Raw genomic sequence first — 17,592 nt, forward strand, 5'->3', positions numbered from 1 at the left:
CCTGGTGACCCCCAAGTCAAGTAATGTGCTTTGATACGTTCTCCGTGACATCTACTTGAAAGCTTTTACTGTTTGAATAGTTATCTAGAAATTCGCTGGTGACATGAATCAAACTCGTGATTTCATGAAAAAACAAGCGATGTACTTATGACCTGAAGATCGACACTCTTCGGAACTTCAGTATCGTATCGCGTATGCGAGATTCTCTAACACTCTCAAACACTTTCATCGACACTTTGTTTACACGTGTTAAAAATCAGATATCTATTTAATTTTCCCAACACTCTCCCAACTAGAATTGAAATTCCAACATGTGAGTTTCGGACACGTGGAATTAATTTTAAAATTTTTAATAAATGAGAGATAAAAACGTATATATGTGAAAAATAATAAAAATGATAATATAAATAATAAATGAAAAAAGAAGAAAAATGTAGTTTTCTCTTCTCTTTTAATTCTCATTTTTCGTGATACATAATTCATCCTTCAATTTTTTTTCTCCTCTTTTGATACACATGCAAGTCCAAAACGTACATTGCTTTTGTTTTTTTCTTCCAAATTTTATGGATTATTGGAATGGAATTGAATTTGTCAAATTGAAACAATAAATGATTTTAATAAATTGTGGATTAATGTTTTTAATGTAAATTCATTATATATTATTATTATTATTTATTTATTTGTGAATTTAAAATAAATTAATTTGATTGAAATAATCATAAAAATGATAATTTATTTTATATATATATATATATATATATATAATTAATGTATAACGTATCACAACGTATCATAATTCTCTATTTTTTTAAGAAATAAAGTGCCGGCATGTCATGTTGTACGGTGTCACTAGTCGATGCTACTTAACTTACAACAAGGCCGACCATCTTGTTGGTGTTGAAAGCTGCCGCCTCTAAATTCATTCTCAACACTTCAAAAAGATCGTGGAAAGATCGTGGATTAACTTTACCGGTCACGGATAAGGACCTGGTTTTTGGGGCGCAGATTTGTAGGACCCTACAAGGTGCATGTTGCATAATGAGGCAACAAAGAAGGGCCACCGTGAGGCTCTAATGGAAATGCGTTTTTTCTAGCCGAGTCTCGTTCAACACAAAAACTTAGAGCAAATTTATTCCGGTTTACCTTGCTTACCATCGGTCCAATCCGCTGACGAAGAGACTTGAACTAGAAATTGTCTTGGAAGTTGTCTATCTGATGACGGCGCAAGTTATTTTGCTGATAACTGGGAAAGGCAGTAGTCTTCTGTAATTGTCAATGACACTACCACGATTGCCATGCCAGTTAAACTGGCTTGTCCAATCCCAGATTCGGCGAAAGCCATTATGCTGCAGTCTCCTTGTGACGATAGACACGATGCACGATATCTAGCTATAGCCGATGGCCAGCATTCAGCACAAGTGAACTTGTTCAAATGGCACTCGGCATTCGTACAGCAGCTACAGAAAGACCAGACCCAACAGGTCTATATGCCAAATGCATCATGCAATGTTAAACACTTAAATATCACGGAGGCTCCAAGAGACCTCTATCTGGTAAAAACCAAACCCCGCTGATCATTTTATTCGTTAGAATAGAAAATGATGAGTGTTTTCGCCGCATCAATTTGTTATTGTATAGCCGCAAATGAAACAAAAAAAAAAAATCCCTTTAGCGGCACTCAATCCAATATCACTTCCTTTCTCAGACGATGCTAGGATTAATACTGCATTATGGATTAACTCGTCAAAAATTGAGAAGGGAAAAAAAAAAATAGTAAGAGATTATGGAAAGATAATGTATCATCATGTGGACCCATACTGTACAAAGCCGATGATTAAAATATAATTCTATCTCCCTTGCGCCCTTCAATGATGCCCTCGCCTGAGCACAGACAGGAATCCCCCCGATTTCTCCCTCCGCCGATCCTCTCCATCATCTCCAACCTGTTCATGTCATAATTCAAAGTGAGATTTTGCCCAAACAGGGTTACAGCTCTTTCGGGTGAGAGGTCAGGATCTCAAGAAGCCAAGACCGCAGCTAGGGTGAAGCCAAGGTTAGGGAAATAAGGCTCTTGAATCACACAAATTTTGATGGAAAGCAATATAATGTCCAATGGTCATGTTCACATGCTTTTGCTTACCACCTTAGAAAATTTTTAAGATAAATCGTGTTCATTAACATTCAGCATCAGTGGTCACAATGTGAGCCTCCTCTGCAAACTGCAGACTAACAACTCACCTCCTTTGCAAATTTCTGCAAGATAGTTATTATTTCAGAAAAGTCAGGTCTTGAAGCTGGATCTTGCTCCCAGCATTTAACCAGTAACTCCACAAGCTTTGGATGGGTGTCGTTTGGAATTGCAGGCCGCAGACCCTGAAGTATGGGTATTAAGATAATAAAGCATAAGCTTTATCAATAAATAAATAAAATTTGCTCACAAGAGGATAACAGGTGTTGACACCTAAATTTTGCGACAACAGGTAACAAGAAAATTTTCTGGCTAGTGAGGTTGTGGTATCCCAAATATTGATGTGATTTGAAATAAAACACAAGCTTTATCAATAAAGAAATATTTTGCTCCGCAAAAATGTACTGGTAACAATGAAATTATCTGGCTAGCGAGGACCTGGCATCCTGAATCTTGATGTTGATGCATAACTCATAAACATGATTTTGCCTAATGCCTAAGAATTTCATTAATTTGTTTCTGATAAAAGGGACTCCATGCGGAACTTTGAAAACTTCACAAGAGCTTAATAGGACATAAAAACTGACTAGCTGCTCAGGCTCACTCAAGGGTGATACGAAATTATAACATTATCGGCAATGGTTGATACTGTACCTTCTGAACCACTCCAACGGCTGCTTGCAATGGGGTCAAGTGATCGTATGGAAGCTGGAACACAGAAATGCTAACATATCATGACAAGGAAATGGTTGAAGCACGCTGCATAGGACTAAACGAACTCAACTCATATTACCTTCCCTGTTAGTAACTCCCACAACACCACTCCAAAGCTGAATATGTCAGCTTTATGATCATAAGGCTTGTGTTCTATTACCTTTGATGCAAAACAGAACGGGTGTAAGAAAATACCACATCAACATATCCGGAAAATGAAAAGTAGCACTTTCTCTCCATTTCCCAAGTGTGAGGTCCTAGAATACTAGATGATTGAGGTGATTTCTAAAGATGAAGATTTTAGAAAGAATGTGAGATTTTAGCAAATCCCAGAATGAACGACCATTGAAAAGCGATGAATTCCGAGAAGCTATGAACAAGTAAAGAAATTCACAGAACAAAAGGCAAGGAGTAATGAACAAGATCAACATAATGGAGGCAAAATCATTGCTAAATAGTTCCACATCCACATCCAAAAACTTCAGGGGAATAACCTCAGGAGCCATCCATCTGTATGTTCCAGTTTCTGCAGTCATGACTCCAGATTGTGCTTTCACCCTGGCAACCCCAAAATCAGCAACCTTAACAACCTGCCAAGAAAAGCCACAACAAGACAGTCAATTCGTTGGAAATGACAAAATGTCCATAATTGTGGGTTTAACAAGTGCCAACAAAGTCCTTAAAAATTAGGCAGAATTTCATATTACTTTAAACGCAACAATGATGTGGGCAGAAAAGGATGATACCAGAACAAAACATCCTAAATGACAAATGATAATTCATGAGTAGGTATTCATGGTCCCCACATTTTGTGGCTATGGACAACATTCATTCTTAAAAAAAAAATGCAATGAGACTATTTAATAATAAACCATGAGGAAAACAAATGATGACATGATCAATTGCCTTACTTCATTTTCATCCATCAATAGATTGGCACCCTTCAAATCCCGATGAACGATATTATTTTGATGCAAGTAATTCATTCCCTTGGAGACATCAATTGCTACTTTCAACAAGGTGGGAAGCTTGAAAACGCCTTTCTGCTTATGAAGATAATCATATACACTTCCACCAGACATAAATTCTGGGAAAGGATGAAAGATGAAAAGCAATCTCAGATAGAGGATAGACAGTAAATCTCAAGGATAGACAGTAAATCTCAAAGTTAGCAAAAATCTCCCATTATGGATTATTACCTGTCACAATGTACAAGTTCGGAGATTTTGTGCATGCACCAATAAATTGCACAACATTCTTGTGCCGCACTTTCCTGAATGATGATGACTTTCATATAAGAAGATGGGGAGAGAAACCAAAATTATTTATCTACATGAGAGCCGCCAGATAAGTGTGTGCAGAAAGGAGATGAAGATAGAGGGAAAGTTCCAAAATCAACATGTAATATGGCCTCTCACAAGACCGATGAGAAGGAGAGCAATAGAAGAAAATTTTATTTACTGTGAAACTAGAAAAAATTCCGCATACTACTTAATTTGTGATGATTATGAACAAATACGACCATATATTTACACAATACACAATGACGTCTCAATGCTTCAGTTCATGTGTATACTGTGGTGTAACAGAAAATGCAAACTACAAGAATTCCAGAATGGACTTTACGAAGAATCCACACATTAAATTACAGACGATACTGTAACATGCTCAGGCCCAAACAAGTTAAGCACACACGCATTCACAAAAGATGCACAGCAATTCTGATTGAACCAACTGGAAAAACTATCAAGTGAATTCCTAGGCTAAAGTTACAAACCTCAGAATAAAAACTTCTTGTGCGAACTCCTTTTGCATGTCTGAATTTACACGTTCAGGCTTCAGAACCTTGATAGCCACTTCCTGACTGCAGTATGTACCTTTGTAACTGAGGTTCCAACACAAAGGTTAGAGCACATCTTTGCACAATAGTTTATCTGTCCACGAGTTCATTTACTTACAGGTCACCATATGAACCGGATGCAATTTTGGTTTCAAACTTGAGACATCTTGGATCCAGTTCCCAAACATCAGTTCCATCGCTTGGTATAGAAACATGATCAGGTTCCAATTTGATGGCCTTCTGCGGAAGCTCATCTTTGGGAGGACAATGTTCTGGCCAAGAATGTTTCTGTAATGCAAGGCAAAAATGAAAAATTAGTAGGAAGTTCACTTTTACAGTCAATGAATTAGCTTTCAAGTCACCAATTCAAAGGGAAAAACAAAATTCCTGAGTCCTGCATGTCTTTGATTTTAACCACTAGTTATGTCAGAGAATAGTTATGAGCCTTCCACCGCTACCAAAGTGAACATTTTGCTAACTAGCATCCCCACAACGAAAAACGATTGCATCGACCTCTATGACATATTTACAAAGTTTGGATCTTCTCCAGATTGATCAATTCTCATCCTAAACCACATGAACAATAAAAAATATGATGTATTTAAATATGTCACTGGGCAAGCACCCAGAATTGAAAGCAGATGGAGGCTTCTCCCTTGAGAATCCATAGCAAGAGGTCCACCGAAATATTTTTCTCCATCCAATCAAGCACAAACAAATTTTCTAAGAGCTAAAACCAATTTCATTTACCTTTACGAAGAGAGCTGCTTAGAGCATGACAACAAAGCCACATGAACCTGATTTTGATTAGAGACTTCATAGCCTTCGATCAGTTGTAATTTCACCACCTATCTCTAGTACAACAGCAAGGTCTACTTCACAGGAACTAATATGCATAAAGAGGACAATGCAGAGCACTGAATAATGAAGTTGCAATGCATAGTAATGGACTTCCTTTTGTGATGAGTGGTTTCATGCTTTTTGGTCCAAAACTGAAGTTGCCAATTGGTATAATTTGCTGACATTTTAGATGCACAAAACATTGAGTCTTCCTTTTTCAGATACCATTGACACAAAAAATCTCGGTATGGAAAATCTAAGAGAATTACCTCAATCTTTAAAACTTCCTCTTCCAATGCAGTCTTTAGATGCTCTGTCTCCTGCAAGTCCAAGCATTCCATTGAAAATCATGTTGTGCTTTCTATCCATAGTAGAAAAGATCATTAAAACAGGATATCCAACTTAAGAATATCATCCAATATGATACTCAAGTGAGTGAAAATAATTCAACTCACTTTCTATAAATAAGTGTAAAAACTCTAAGGCAGAACACACCAACAGAACTGCCCTTTTATCACAAAAATTACAGTTACGCCTTCTACAGCTTTAATTGTATATATTTCTATAATGCTTGTCTAGACGAGCACTTTAACCTTTACAGCGAGCAGACATTGTTAAAATGTCTGTCATCAGAAAAGCAAAAGCTCCTAAACCTGGCAAGCCCACAAAAGGTGGTAATCTCACTAGATGCAATGACAACACTGTCACAATTGTCTCGACGTAGACTTTAAAAGATAATCATCATGATAGATACCTCATATGGCCAACCCTCAACTACAAAGACATCTAATGAATAACCATCCACTGTGGAAAAGGCATGTGCTTCTTGGATGTTCAGTCCAATATCAGCAAGTAAGGATGTCAGCTGCAAAATTTTCACAAAAGCAATAAGCTTGAGGAATTAGCGATATCACTTACAATGACAAAGAAAGTAATGTCACATGTTTGTGCGTCACATGATAGGACCATTGTCCTCAATTAAAACTGATACTGAGACTGTAAGGTCCCACTGCATAAGCATTTTCATCAAGCAAAACCGAACACTCTGATACATAAATGGGATCCCCTCTTGCTAAACAGTTATGGATGAGATTTCAGTTAAACCATGCAATATCGTATGAACAAATGCAACACTCAGTATGATACTACAGTTATAATCAACGATATTTAGAGGACTTGATAAGTGTCCTCTGATGCAATGCAAGAACTTAATAAAATGCATTTTCCATCAAGACAACAACAGAACATAAATATATTAACAGAAAAGTAGTAAGAAGACCACAACAATTGAGCCTGTGTTCAAGGCATTTTCAGAAATTTGCCACCATGCAAGAGAAATGTTAAAGTGGACAAATCACCTTCATAGATGAACGGTGGACTGACAGTCAACCTACAGCAACAGGTATAGCCAGCCCATGGTAAATGCGAAAGGAAACGCAGTAAAGATATTCCACATTTCTTTCTAAGGTTAAGATGGAAAGAAGGTAAGCATTCTCTAAAAGCCAAAATCAGGTACCTGACTAAGAAGCTTTGGCTTGTCATCAGTTGAAAAGGTGATTTCATGCATGGGCCTACATTGTTGATCATGTACACATTTTAGTTGCACAAAAGAGCCCATAATTAAAATATCTCTACAAACTGAACTAGAACTAGGTAGATGGGAAGAAGGACCATTGCATCTTCTTCATAACAGGTCCAGTTAAACATGCATAATGTGTACGAACAAATGTGCCCACAATTATTTTAATAACTCCAATTTAAGCTCTGGAAGCACCAAGGAAAAAAGACAAGAAGGACAATAAAGTGGGTCAGCTGCAAAAGGCACTTTGAGGCACTTTAATCACCTGACGGGGTACAAGAAGGTTTAGGAAAGCAACAATGACAACATTAAACCTACAATAAAAAGATTTTGTCAAGTTCATCCATTCTGGAAATCTATAATCCTAAGTTACCCAGCTTCAACAAACTACATTGGATTAATAAGACAATTTAAGGGATTATACAAGCTGCTTGATGTCTGTTAAGAAACACTTCAGAAATGAAAACTGAGGAGAGTGGGGGAAGCGGGGCATGTACCATGCAACTCAACTACAGCATGTGCGATGTGCACATGAGACAGAGGCAAAATCCAATCATCATTCCCAGAGAAACATCACTACGAGCTATAAAGTATCCTCGTGGGAATCAATTTAACAATTTACAATGACTGAGCTAGTTCAAGACAGGAGTGCATACCGAGAGTACTGTGCATTAGCATGAACAGAATTATCGCCATCTTTAGCAAGGGATTTACTAGCTTCAAGTGCAAGAGCTTCGAGGTTTGGTGATGACCCAAAGGCAGGTGGTGGATGAATGCTGATTGAAAGATTAGAGTACGATGTCATTAGTATCCAAGACACGACAAAATCTAAACGATAAAAGCAAAAAGGCATCAATCCATCGAGGAAATACTATCACTGAGTCATTCAGTTCTTTCTTTGAAAGGTCTGCAAGAATACCTTTGTCTACTGGAATGATTAACTGAAGCAAGGGTAGTAACGTCTTCATTTGAGGAACGACCTGAATGGATGGAATCATTTGAATGCACCTCAGGTGCAGGAAGAACCTGGAGAAAGTTATTCTACTTTGATAAATCTGTCCATGGAAGTAATTCCTGGAAGAACCGCCAATTATTTACCAATCAAGAAGCATCATGGAAAGGATAGGTCTGAGAAAGGTCGGGTGCAACAAGGCAAGACTGGATGCAGATCCCTTACATATCATAAAGCCAACATTTACACTTGTAATTTTTACAGTACCGAAATTGTGATGCTGAGAGTAGATGGGAGGAATAAAAAAGGAAACAGAGAGGAGGAAAAAGACGAAACTTGAGAACTGGCTATTCTCGTTGATTAAAGTGAGGCAAGACTATTCTGCTAGCAAGCAAATAGCAGAAAGCGCTGCAACTTCCACTAGTTAGCTTAAATACAATTACGTACCAGAAATTGTAGGCTAAATTATTAAGCAACTCAGGAGCTTGTGAACACTTGGTTATTGACTCACTATAAATACTGGTCAACGTAAATGTGCTACATAGCAATTGCGAGTTCTCGACCTACATGCATGACCTGCTACATGTTGCATGCCCTCGATATTTTATAGATGTCTTTGTAACATAGTGTCCGAGCCCTTTACCATGAAGATAAGCAGACTACAACATGTATAATCAGGAGACGATCAGCCCAACTTACCTGTACCAGGCGAACTTCGATGGCCGGTCTATTAGCCGGGTCGTGAGCCAAATGCAGCAACCTCTTGTGCAGAAGCACATCTGCCGCCCGCTCCATTGACATCCAAGGCATATCTGTATGGGTCCAAAGGAATCACCATCCATTATCAAACCCGAAAACGAACACAAGCTGACGGACTATCGAAACACGGAGAAATCAAGAACCCGCAATTTAAAGATGACAAAAAGAGACGGGAAACGTTCTTGCCCACGAAAAGGTAAGAGATTCCGGAAAAACACAAATCAAGTATCGAAATCTCGATGGCGTACGAAGAGGAATACAAGTCAAAAGGAGGGCGCAAGCCAGTGTGTGGAAAGAGTAAAGTAGAGGGCAAGAAGAGAAAAAGTTGGATAAACGAGTAAAGTGCGTCATGGGTATCTTCTCCATTCTCCAGAACTCAGTGCCCGATACTTCACACCCACCAATTCACGTGAAACCAATCCAAACCACACAGAGCTCGAGCAGCTCACCCAGCTGCTGCGAACTCGCGAAGCCGAAAGGCGAGCGAATTCGAGAGATCAAAGGAGACGATGGAGAGCAAAACACGAAGCGAATCCGCAATGCAAAGAACTCGGCGAACCCGACACGGATCTCCGAAGCGAAAAAACCCGAAAAAGCGAACCAGAAAAAAAAACAAAAAAAACAAAACTTTTTCGCCCCCGCAACGTGCCGCGCGAAACGTCGGTGCCGCGCACGGCCTCGTCCATAATGCGGGCGCGACGCGGCGGGACGGCGGGGGGGACGCGAGCCGAGCCGAGCCGGGCCGGGCTAGAGAGGTTTTACCGGGTGGGGAGGCGATTGAAGTGAGCCCAGAGCTCGTCGTCGAAGCCGGGCCGGTGGGGCTCCTCGAGGCCGGACTCCTTGAGCCGCCGCAGAATCTCGCCGTACACCTCCTGCTTCTGCCTCTGCCCCCGGTTCCTCGCCGGGGAGGAGGACGCCTCGTGCACCCGGCTTCCGCAGCTCTCGTTGTCCTCCATCGTCACCATGGAACGCCCAGAAAGAACTCCCAACACCCCCACACACGCACGCCAAAACCCAAGAAAGACGCGCTACGAATGCGGGAACCGGACGGAGAAGCGGTTCTGCCCCCCCCCACTCCCCTTTTTGGCTATTGCCAGATACAACGTAGGAGACCAGATCAGCGGGGGAGCTTAAATGAAGCAAGAAAATCGATGGTGGATGCGAGGGAGGAGCAGGACCCGACGAGGCATCATCGTCTCTCTACTCTCTCTCCCTTTCTCTCTCTACAGGCGGCGTTGCGGTCTGTCGTGCTGCCCGTGGAGGTAAATTTTCGGTGGGTGGGACGCTGACGTGGACGTTCCATCCAGGCTCATCTAGTGTTTACCAATTTCGGGATTTTGTTTAAATTTTCGGGCTGGGATTAAATTAATCTTGCTCTTGCTTGAGTGGAAAACCTAGAGTACGGTTACAGATTATTTATTTCATGAATTGCCTTACCATCTTGAGCACCCGAAAGGAAATAGGAAAAGTTTTAAATATTATATAATATTGAGCCTATGCTCGTATTGTTAGATGATTGGACTAAGATCGGCTTCTAGCAAAGAAATTTAATCATTATATGATTTTGAATTTGACTGAGATTATCTTATATGACAGAGAAAATTTACCCTAAAAGGGAAATTATACACCCTTTTAAATATCTTACTAATTGCATAAATCAAGTCCAAATTCTCTTTGATAGCCCAAATAGGGAAAACTGAAGTACTTCTCGATTCTTTGTGTTGGATGAAAAAGAAAACTCGTCGAGCAGCGATTGTGTAGCCAAATAAAACTTATGGGCTTGGTTCTAAATAGATACATGATACATGAATGCTCACTTCGCGTCTAATGAATATTTTCATGCGATATATGATTTCGACCAAATTGAGCATCTAAAATCAACGAAATCCTAGAAAGATTGACAAAAGCAAAACAACACAAATTTTCTAAGGAATCAATATTTCGCCCGCAACTTTAATAAAGCAACATGTAAAATCCCCCTTTGATGCTTGGACACATAGCTTCCATCTCAAGGCGCATCCGTTTCAAGAAATAATAAATGATTCGAAAAACACTTTCTTAAAGGAAAAATCTCTTGTGTAGCTTACAATAATGACCGAACAAAAATTCACATCCAACAAAATATATAAATATAATTTATTTATTGATAATGAAATATTTTTTACCGATTAATTATTTAAAATAATATAAGCAAAAACATAATCATTAATTTTGGGAAACCTAAATCCTATCGTCCAACAAAACGTATAAATATAATTTGTAGTTAGTAATGAAATTTTTTTTATCGGTTAATTATTTCAAATAATATAAACAGAAAGCACAATCATTAGTTTTGGATACCTAAATCCTATGTCGCATAAAATTCGTACCGCGCTATTTGTCCAAACTTTCTTTACGGCCGACCAACAACAATATGTCTTGCTCGGCACTCTCCACTTGATAAAGTACCAAGCGAAAGATCCGGATAAGCTCGCAGCGCAAAGACGATAATGCCCCCGAACGATAGCAGCGATCGCGATGGGAAGATAAATCCGAGAAGGCCGCATGCAAATTTTTCTTCAAAGTTGGCCCGGATAATTACGTGGCCCCCTCCCTAAATGCTGGAAAATGAAAAGAAGTGGAAAAGGGGGATGAGTGGTCGGTCCGCGAGGGCAGATGAGTAATTGCGCGCCGAGGATATCTTTCATGGTCCGAGAAAGATACTTCCCCAGTCGTGCCTTCCGATTTGGGCCCCGATTTTATCTCGGGGGAGATTCCTCACATTTTCGCTCAAAAAAAAAAATCAAAAGAAAAATTGAATGGAAAGCAAATTCATATTTCTCCTATTCAATTTGGAATCTTGTAAAAGATGAAAAGAATCTTTTTATTTTTTAATTTATTAGGATCCAGCCTGGCACATTTTATGGGCTTTCGATTATACGTGGAGGGGGACTAACACACTTAAGACATTGGACGCTTCGCGTTGTGCTCGTCGGAAAAATCGAACCTAAAGCTTGATTAAGGTGGGAGCGACTTAAGCCAGCTGTGCCACCAGCCGTTGGATTGAAAAGAGTCTTTATTAAGAGTTAATATCACAAAATTTTAAATTAATGCATAAGTGATAAATTCATCCAAAATTCATTTTTTAACCACCTACGTCCCAAAATGGGTATATTTGTGATAAATTTACTATTTATTAGTTTTACTGTTAAATTTGACCATAAAATAGCCGACTTAGATCAATTTAACGAAAACGAATGAGAATAAGCTTGTCACGAATATATCAGTTTAAGATTTTGAGTGTTCAAAAAAATGATTTGTATCAGTTTATGATTTTTTTTGTGATATTAACCTATTAATTAACGAGGGCACCCAGATATGTACATTTTTTGAGTTTTAGAATATTGACTATCGATGAAAAGATGTATTGAAAAATGCAATTATTGAGTACTCAACTGTCACGTCGATAGAGCCATTTTTACACCTTGATGGAAGAACAAAATCAAATGATCTTCCTCAGGTCATCTTGTGAGAATCATCGTAAGTCGATCGTGTCCATCAATTGCTCCCTTCTTTGTCGAGATGAGCGTGCCATTTTGTCGAAGACCTAAATTAAATGAGGCCGGGGGAGGCCTACATCGAATCCAGCATTTCAATCAAAGAATAATAATTTAGAAATATCAATCAAAATCACAGTTAACTCCCGAAAATGCTAGAATCAAATAGATTGGTAACTCTTGTAATATAATGATTATCGCTTTTCATGGCGCGGGACAATCGAGGATACAAATATCCTGTGTAATGTACCGACAGAGATGAGGCAATCATGGCATTTGAATCAAAACGAATTCCGGGGCAATACGGACGCGAGCTAGAGAAGGACGGAGGACCACCAAATGGACGGAGAGACAATGCAACGTAACATGGCAAAAATGGAATTTCGATCGCGACCAGTTTTGTAGGCTTTTTCCAACAACCACCGATTTGTTCACTGCGAAAAATGCTTTCGAGGATCGTGAAAAACACTTCAGCCTTCCCTACTTATCTAAGTGTCAAAGCTCAAACACTAGAAAAGCATGAAAACTTTGAAATGCAATTCCATTTCGCATGTTCCTATCCGAACCGTTGAATCCGGTTGATCTTTTCGCATCGAAAACAGTTGGAATCCGACAGTGAAATTGTTCGGCCTTTCGGGACCATTCCGTGAAATGTCTCATTCGTTTTGGCCCCGTTTTTCTTCTTTGGCCACACTGTCGTTCCTCCCGCTGGACCACTGATTTTTAATTTCCCTTTCGAGTCCCTACTGAAGTAACGAAAGCTAAAGATCTGCGTGGCAATCGATTTTACATGGGCAGGGGAGCAATGCACGACCAACGTTTACTGGGGTGATTATCAAACTTCTTTTTTTGTTTCCAATTAAGGTATTCATTAGTTTTACGTTACAGTTTGAGTTAATTACTGACGTTTATTTTATTTATTTTTCAATTACCAACTTGTCTTATTTCTGACTGAAAAAAAGAAGAACAGTTTATCTTTTGCAAAGTTTTATTTATCTCCCTTACCATAACCTTAAATTACCAACATTTTATTTGAGTGCATACAAATTTTTTATTAATCTAGTTACTAATTAATTTTGAGTTACCAACTCTTATTTATTTGAGTTACTTAACAAGATAAATAAAAGTTGGCAACTCGTTAAAAAATGTTGCCAAATTAAAGAAAAAGCAATTAAGCATTGACAAATAATCCAAAAATAATCAACAATTCAATCGGACAAAACTTGACAAGCCACTAAAATCTAGACAGTTAGTGGAATTCAAACGTCAGTGAGCTATAATTTAAATAAACCTTGGCGAGGGCGTACAAAAGTTCGTAATAAGACACTTTAGTAATTTATCAACGAGTTCTCGAGGATGGGACATCTTGGCGGCCTAAACGTGCTCGGCCGGGGGAATTTCGTGATTTTCTAATGTTCGCGTTTGGCCATTGATTATCCACGGGTTTAACTATTTGTCGGTCAATAGTTAGGTTTAAACACTATTCTAACTAAAGCGATAATCTCTACGACTGAGCACACATGACTTGCGTGGGACATGACATTTGATTTAAACTAGTTTTCAGGATTCTTAGAGCACCGTAATCGTTTCTAGTGCGAAAGGCCTCCCACTTCTGTCACACATGAGATAATCAGTGACGTCCGAACAATGAGTAATATGTAAGGGTTGCTAATCAAGGGTAAATAAAAAATATAAAACTTGATTGGAAAGCTATGAAATTAATGATCAAACGTTAGCATTCTAATTCATTTCTTGTTAATGGACATCTTGGTGTGCTAAACCGGTTTGGCTCGGGGAATTAGCGCCTATTTGTTAAAATTTGTTTATGTTCCCCGGAACAATTTTTTTGTTCTTTTGTTCCGGGGAACGAAAAAATAATAAAAACCTGTTTGGTAAAACTTTTGTTCCCATAATAGATTTGGAATAGAAACAATAAAAAAATAAATAAAAAGTAACTAATTGTTTCCTAACAATTTATAGAATCTATTTTCTCTCTCTTCTTTTTTCTTTCTCTATTCTTATTCTCTTTTTTTCTTCTTCTTCTTCTTCTTCCTTTTAGCCGGCCACTGGACTTGCCCATGGTTGGCACCGGTGGCCAGCCAAAATTGTCTTATTTTTGTAGGAAAAAAAGAACATTCTGTCTTTTACAAAGTATCATGTATCTCCCTTACCATAATTTTAAATTATTGATTATCGTACGAAATTATCAACATTTTATTTGTGTGCATACCAACTTTTATTAATTTATTTACCGATTAATTTTGCATTACCGACTCTTATTTGAGCTGCTTACTAAGGTTTATTTATTATTTTTTTAATTCTACTACTTTTCTATTGAGTTACCAAGCTTATTTACCTTGCTAACTTCTTAAACTTACCGACCATTTTTCAGATATTACTAACCTCAATTAGAGTTGTACCAACTTTTCTCTGATTGCATTACCAATTATTAGTCTTGTGATACTAGCCATAAGTAGTCGGTTACTAATTTTAGATGAGATTGGTAACCCATAAGTAGTGAATAACTTAATCAGAGAAAATTTGCTAAATCACTAAAATTAAGTTAGTAGCTTCACATAAGAGTTGGTAAATATAAACACAATTAAGAAGGTAAATAAAATTGGCGAAAAGATAAGAAAACTTTGTAACCAGAAGAAAATTGAGCTGCTAATCTAAATATTATGTGGTAATTAACTGGAAGAAAATTCAATAGTCTCCCTAATATAATTAGGGTTGCTGATAAGGGTAAATAAAAACTAGTAACTTGGTAAAAAAAAATGTTGCAAAATTGAGAAGGCAATTTAAGTATTGGCAAGCAATTCAAAAAGAGAGTTGGCGATTCAAAAATAATTAATAATTTAATCGGACAAAATTCGATGAGCGACTATAATTAGAATTCGAACGTTAGTGAGCTATATTTAAATAATTTTTGGTTCGTCATTTTTTATCAATAATATTTCGACACTTATCCGTCCCCGCGGCCAATTCATTTTCTTAAGAATGGGACCCGTTGGCGTGCGAAACGTGTCCGGCTCGGGGGAATTTAATGTTTTTCTAATGTTCCCGTTTGGCCGTTGATTATCCACGCGTTTAAAATTTAAATATTTGTCAGTCAATAATTAGGTGCCAAACTTTATTTTAATTATGCAATAACCTACTTGACTAAACACACATGATTTGCGTGCACCCCACACATGGTTATAAGCAGTAAGTTCGATGCCCTCGCACCTCAACCTTGGACCATTCATGTTTTTGTGCCTTTTGACCGTGACCGTTTAAGTTTTCTTTTACTTGCTCTCGATCGAGTTCTCGAGATTCTTTGAGCACCGTAGTCATCTTTGGTGCTATAGGCCTCGCGATCTGGTCTCACATGCAATAAGTGTACCAAAGTACGTAACTCTCCATTCATTAACCACGGAACACAACAACAAAGTCCCACTAGTACTTTTCGGGCCATGTCTATCATTTAGTTAGTGACATAACTTCCACATATATGCCATGACAACTAGAGGGGAACCCTCGTGATTAGATCTATCTTTGCCGGTTTAACCGTGATTAATCTCTCGATATCACGACGGTTGAATATAAGGCGTGGAGTTTTTGAACAACAAGTGATGAAAGCATGAGCCATGTAGGAAGATATTTTATCTAGGTTAGTTCCGAGATTTCAATTCCATGCGAATGTAACAAAGGGAAGCATACTCGCATCACTTCTTGACTTTAGATTCGAGTTACGTCTAATGTGCCATTTAGATCTATTTTAATTGAGTTAAAAATTCGATGCGAATTCATTCAAAATGGATGAGAAACGACAATAAATAAAACTAACCGAGCCTATCCAACCCAAACATCTGCTTTCAACTCGCAGTTATATCATAGTATAAATTTAGATCATGAAAAGCGACGCACATGGCCGAAAAGGGTTTATTCTCAGTTTATTCCCAGTCCGAGGGCTCGTGGAACGTGGCAAATAAACTTACAAGTGGATCTTGCCCTAACCTTGTAGCTAATTAGGATATAAATAAATTATTCCCTAGTGTCCGAGAATGACGACACCGTGTTGCTACGCCCGTCGCAAGTTGCAACCCTCGATAGGATTTTAAAATCTCTTATTTAATTCATTAGATAAGATGCTTGATGATTTCAAAGGCAACTTTGCTCGGCAGCAAGATGCCGATTGCCGCCCAATTGCGGGAAGCCCCCGACTCATGGGGAAGTGCGATTTCGAAGTCAAAGAAAGTGAGAATTTAATTGCCTGATTTGAATGCACGTTTGATTGCGACGAGGAAACTCGCCTCGACGAGGCCGGTCCGGTCGGGCGGGAGAGGGCCACGTGGCGTGATGACGTGGCGGCGACCCTTGGGGGTGACGAAGGGCCAAGTATTCCAGGGGGAGCTGGGTTCCGGTGCGGCAGGGTCCAGGAGGGCCGCGGTAGTCTCCCGACATTTCGGTTGCTCAATTGGATAAGTAACCGCAAGCCTTAACTTGCCAACTTTATAGTACACCTTTTCTTTTCTTTTTCTCTTTCATTCTCCTATTTTTATTCGCATCTGGATGACGTTCATGTACTTGTAACCCTGTTTTCGAAAAAGGTCAATTGCTCTATTAGATGTACATGTTTTCGCATAATACGAGATCTCATGATATCTCATCAAATTTGATAAGATTCTATAAGAATCGTTGCGATTGTTAACTGTACAAATCGATTTACGATGGAGACATTCAAATAATGATAAAAGAGCGAGTAGGGACTAGGGGTATATTGGATCGATCGGATCACTAATTTAGTCCGATTCTCAGGAGCATCAATTCGATTCTCAATTTCATTTGGAACTTGTGATTTTCGGTCCAATACCCTTTATGAGAGGAATTGGACCAACAGACCGAACCAACTCTTTTTTAAAAATATCTATTTCAATTTCTTAAAAATAGTGACAACTTTATTATTTTTTGAACTTTTAATATTTTTTTGCTAAGTGATCGATTTCATTAGATTAGATTAGATTGGATCGATCCAATTCTCAATCTTTCTAATCCAATTTCTAGTTTTTAAGTGGAATTAAACAGGATTGGAAACTGTTCATCTCTAGTAGGACGTGAGGTGACCATATCCCTCTACGGAAACTGAAGTGGAATTGGACAGGATTGGAAACTGTTCATCTCTAGTAGGACGTGAGGTGACCA

General features: G+C 38.6%; 1 protein-coding gene across 1 annotated transcript; it reads right to left on the minus strand.

Annotated features, from left to right (window-relative positions):
• Positions 1 to 1,675: 1,675 nt before the first annotated feature.
• On the minus strand, positions 1,676 to 10,115 carry LOC104418988 (serine/threonine-protein kinase STY46). Its single transcript, XM_010030477.3, is given in 17 exon segments — positions 1,676 to 1,943; positions 2,239 to 2,373; positions 2,843 to 2,896; positions 2,982 to 3,062; positions 3,397 to 3,492; positions 3,814 to 3,989; positions 4,102 to 4,175; positions 4,680 to 4,787; positions 4,861 to 5,030; positions 5,852 to 5,902; positions 6,337 to 6,447; positions 7,099 to 7,153; positions 7,818 to 7,937; positions 8,081 to 8,187; positions 8,813 to 8,906; positions 8,908 to 8,925; positions 9,635 to 10,115. Coding segments are annotated over 17 exon segments (1,731 nt in total). The 5' UTR covers positions 9,838 to 10,115; the 3' UTR covers positions 1,676 to 1,865.
• Between the last annotated feature and the right edge of the window lie 7,477 nt (positions 10,116 to 17,592).

Source organism: Eucalyptus grandis, chromosome 9 (assembly GCF_016545825.1).
Source record: "Eucalyptus grandis isolate ANBG69807.140 chromosome 9, ASM1654582v1, whole genome shotgun sequence".
NCBI classification, from domain to species: Eukaryota; Viridiplantae; Streptophyta; class Magnoliopsida; order Myrtales; family Myrtaceae; genus Eucalyptus; species Eucalyptus grandis.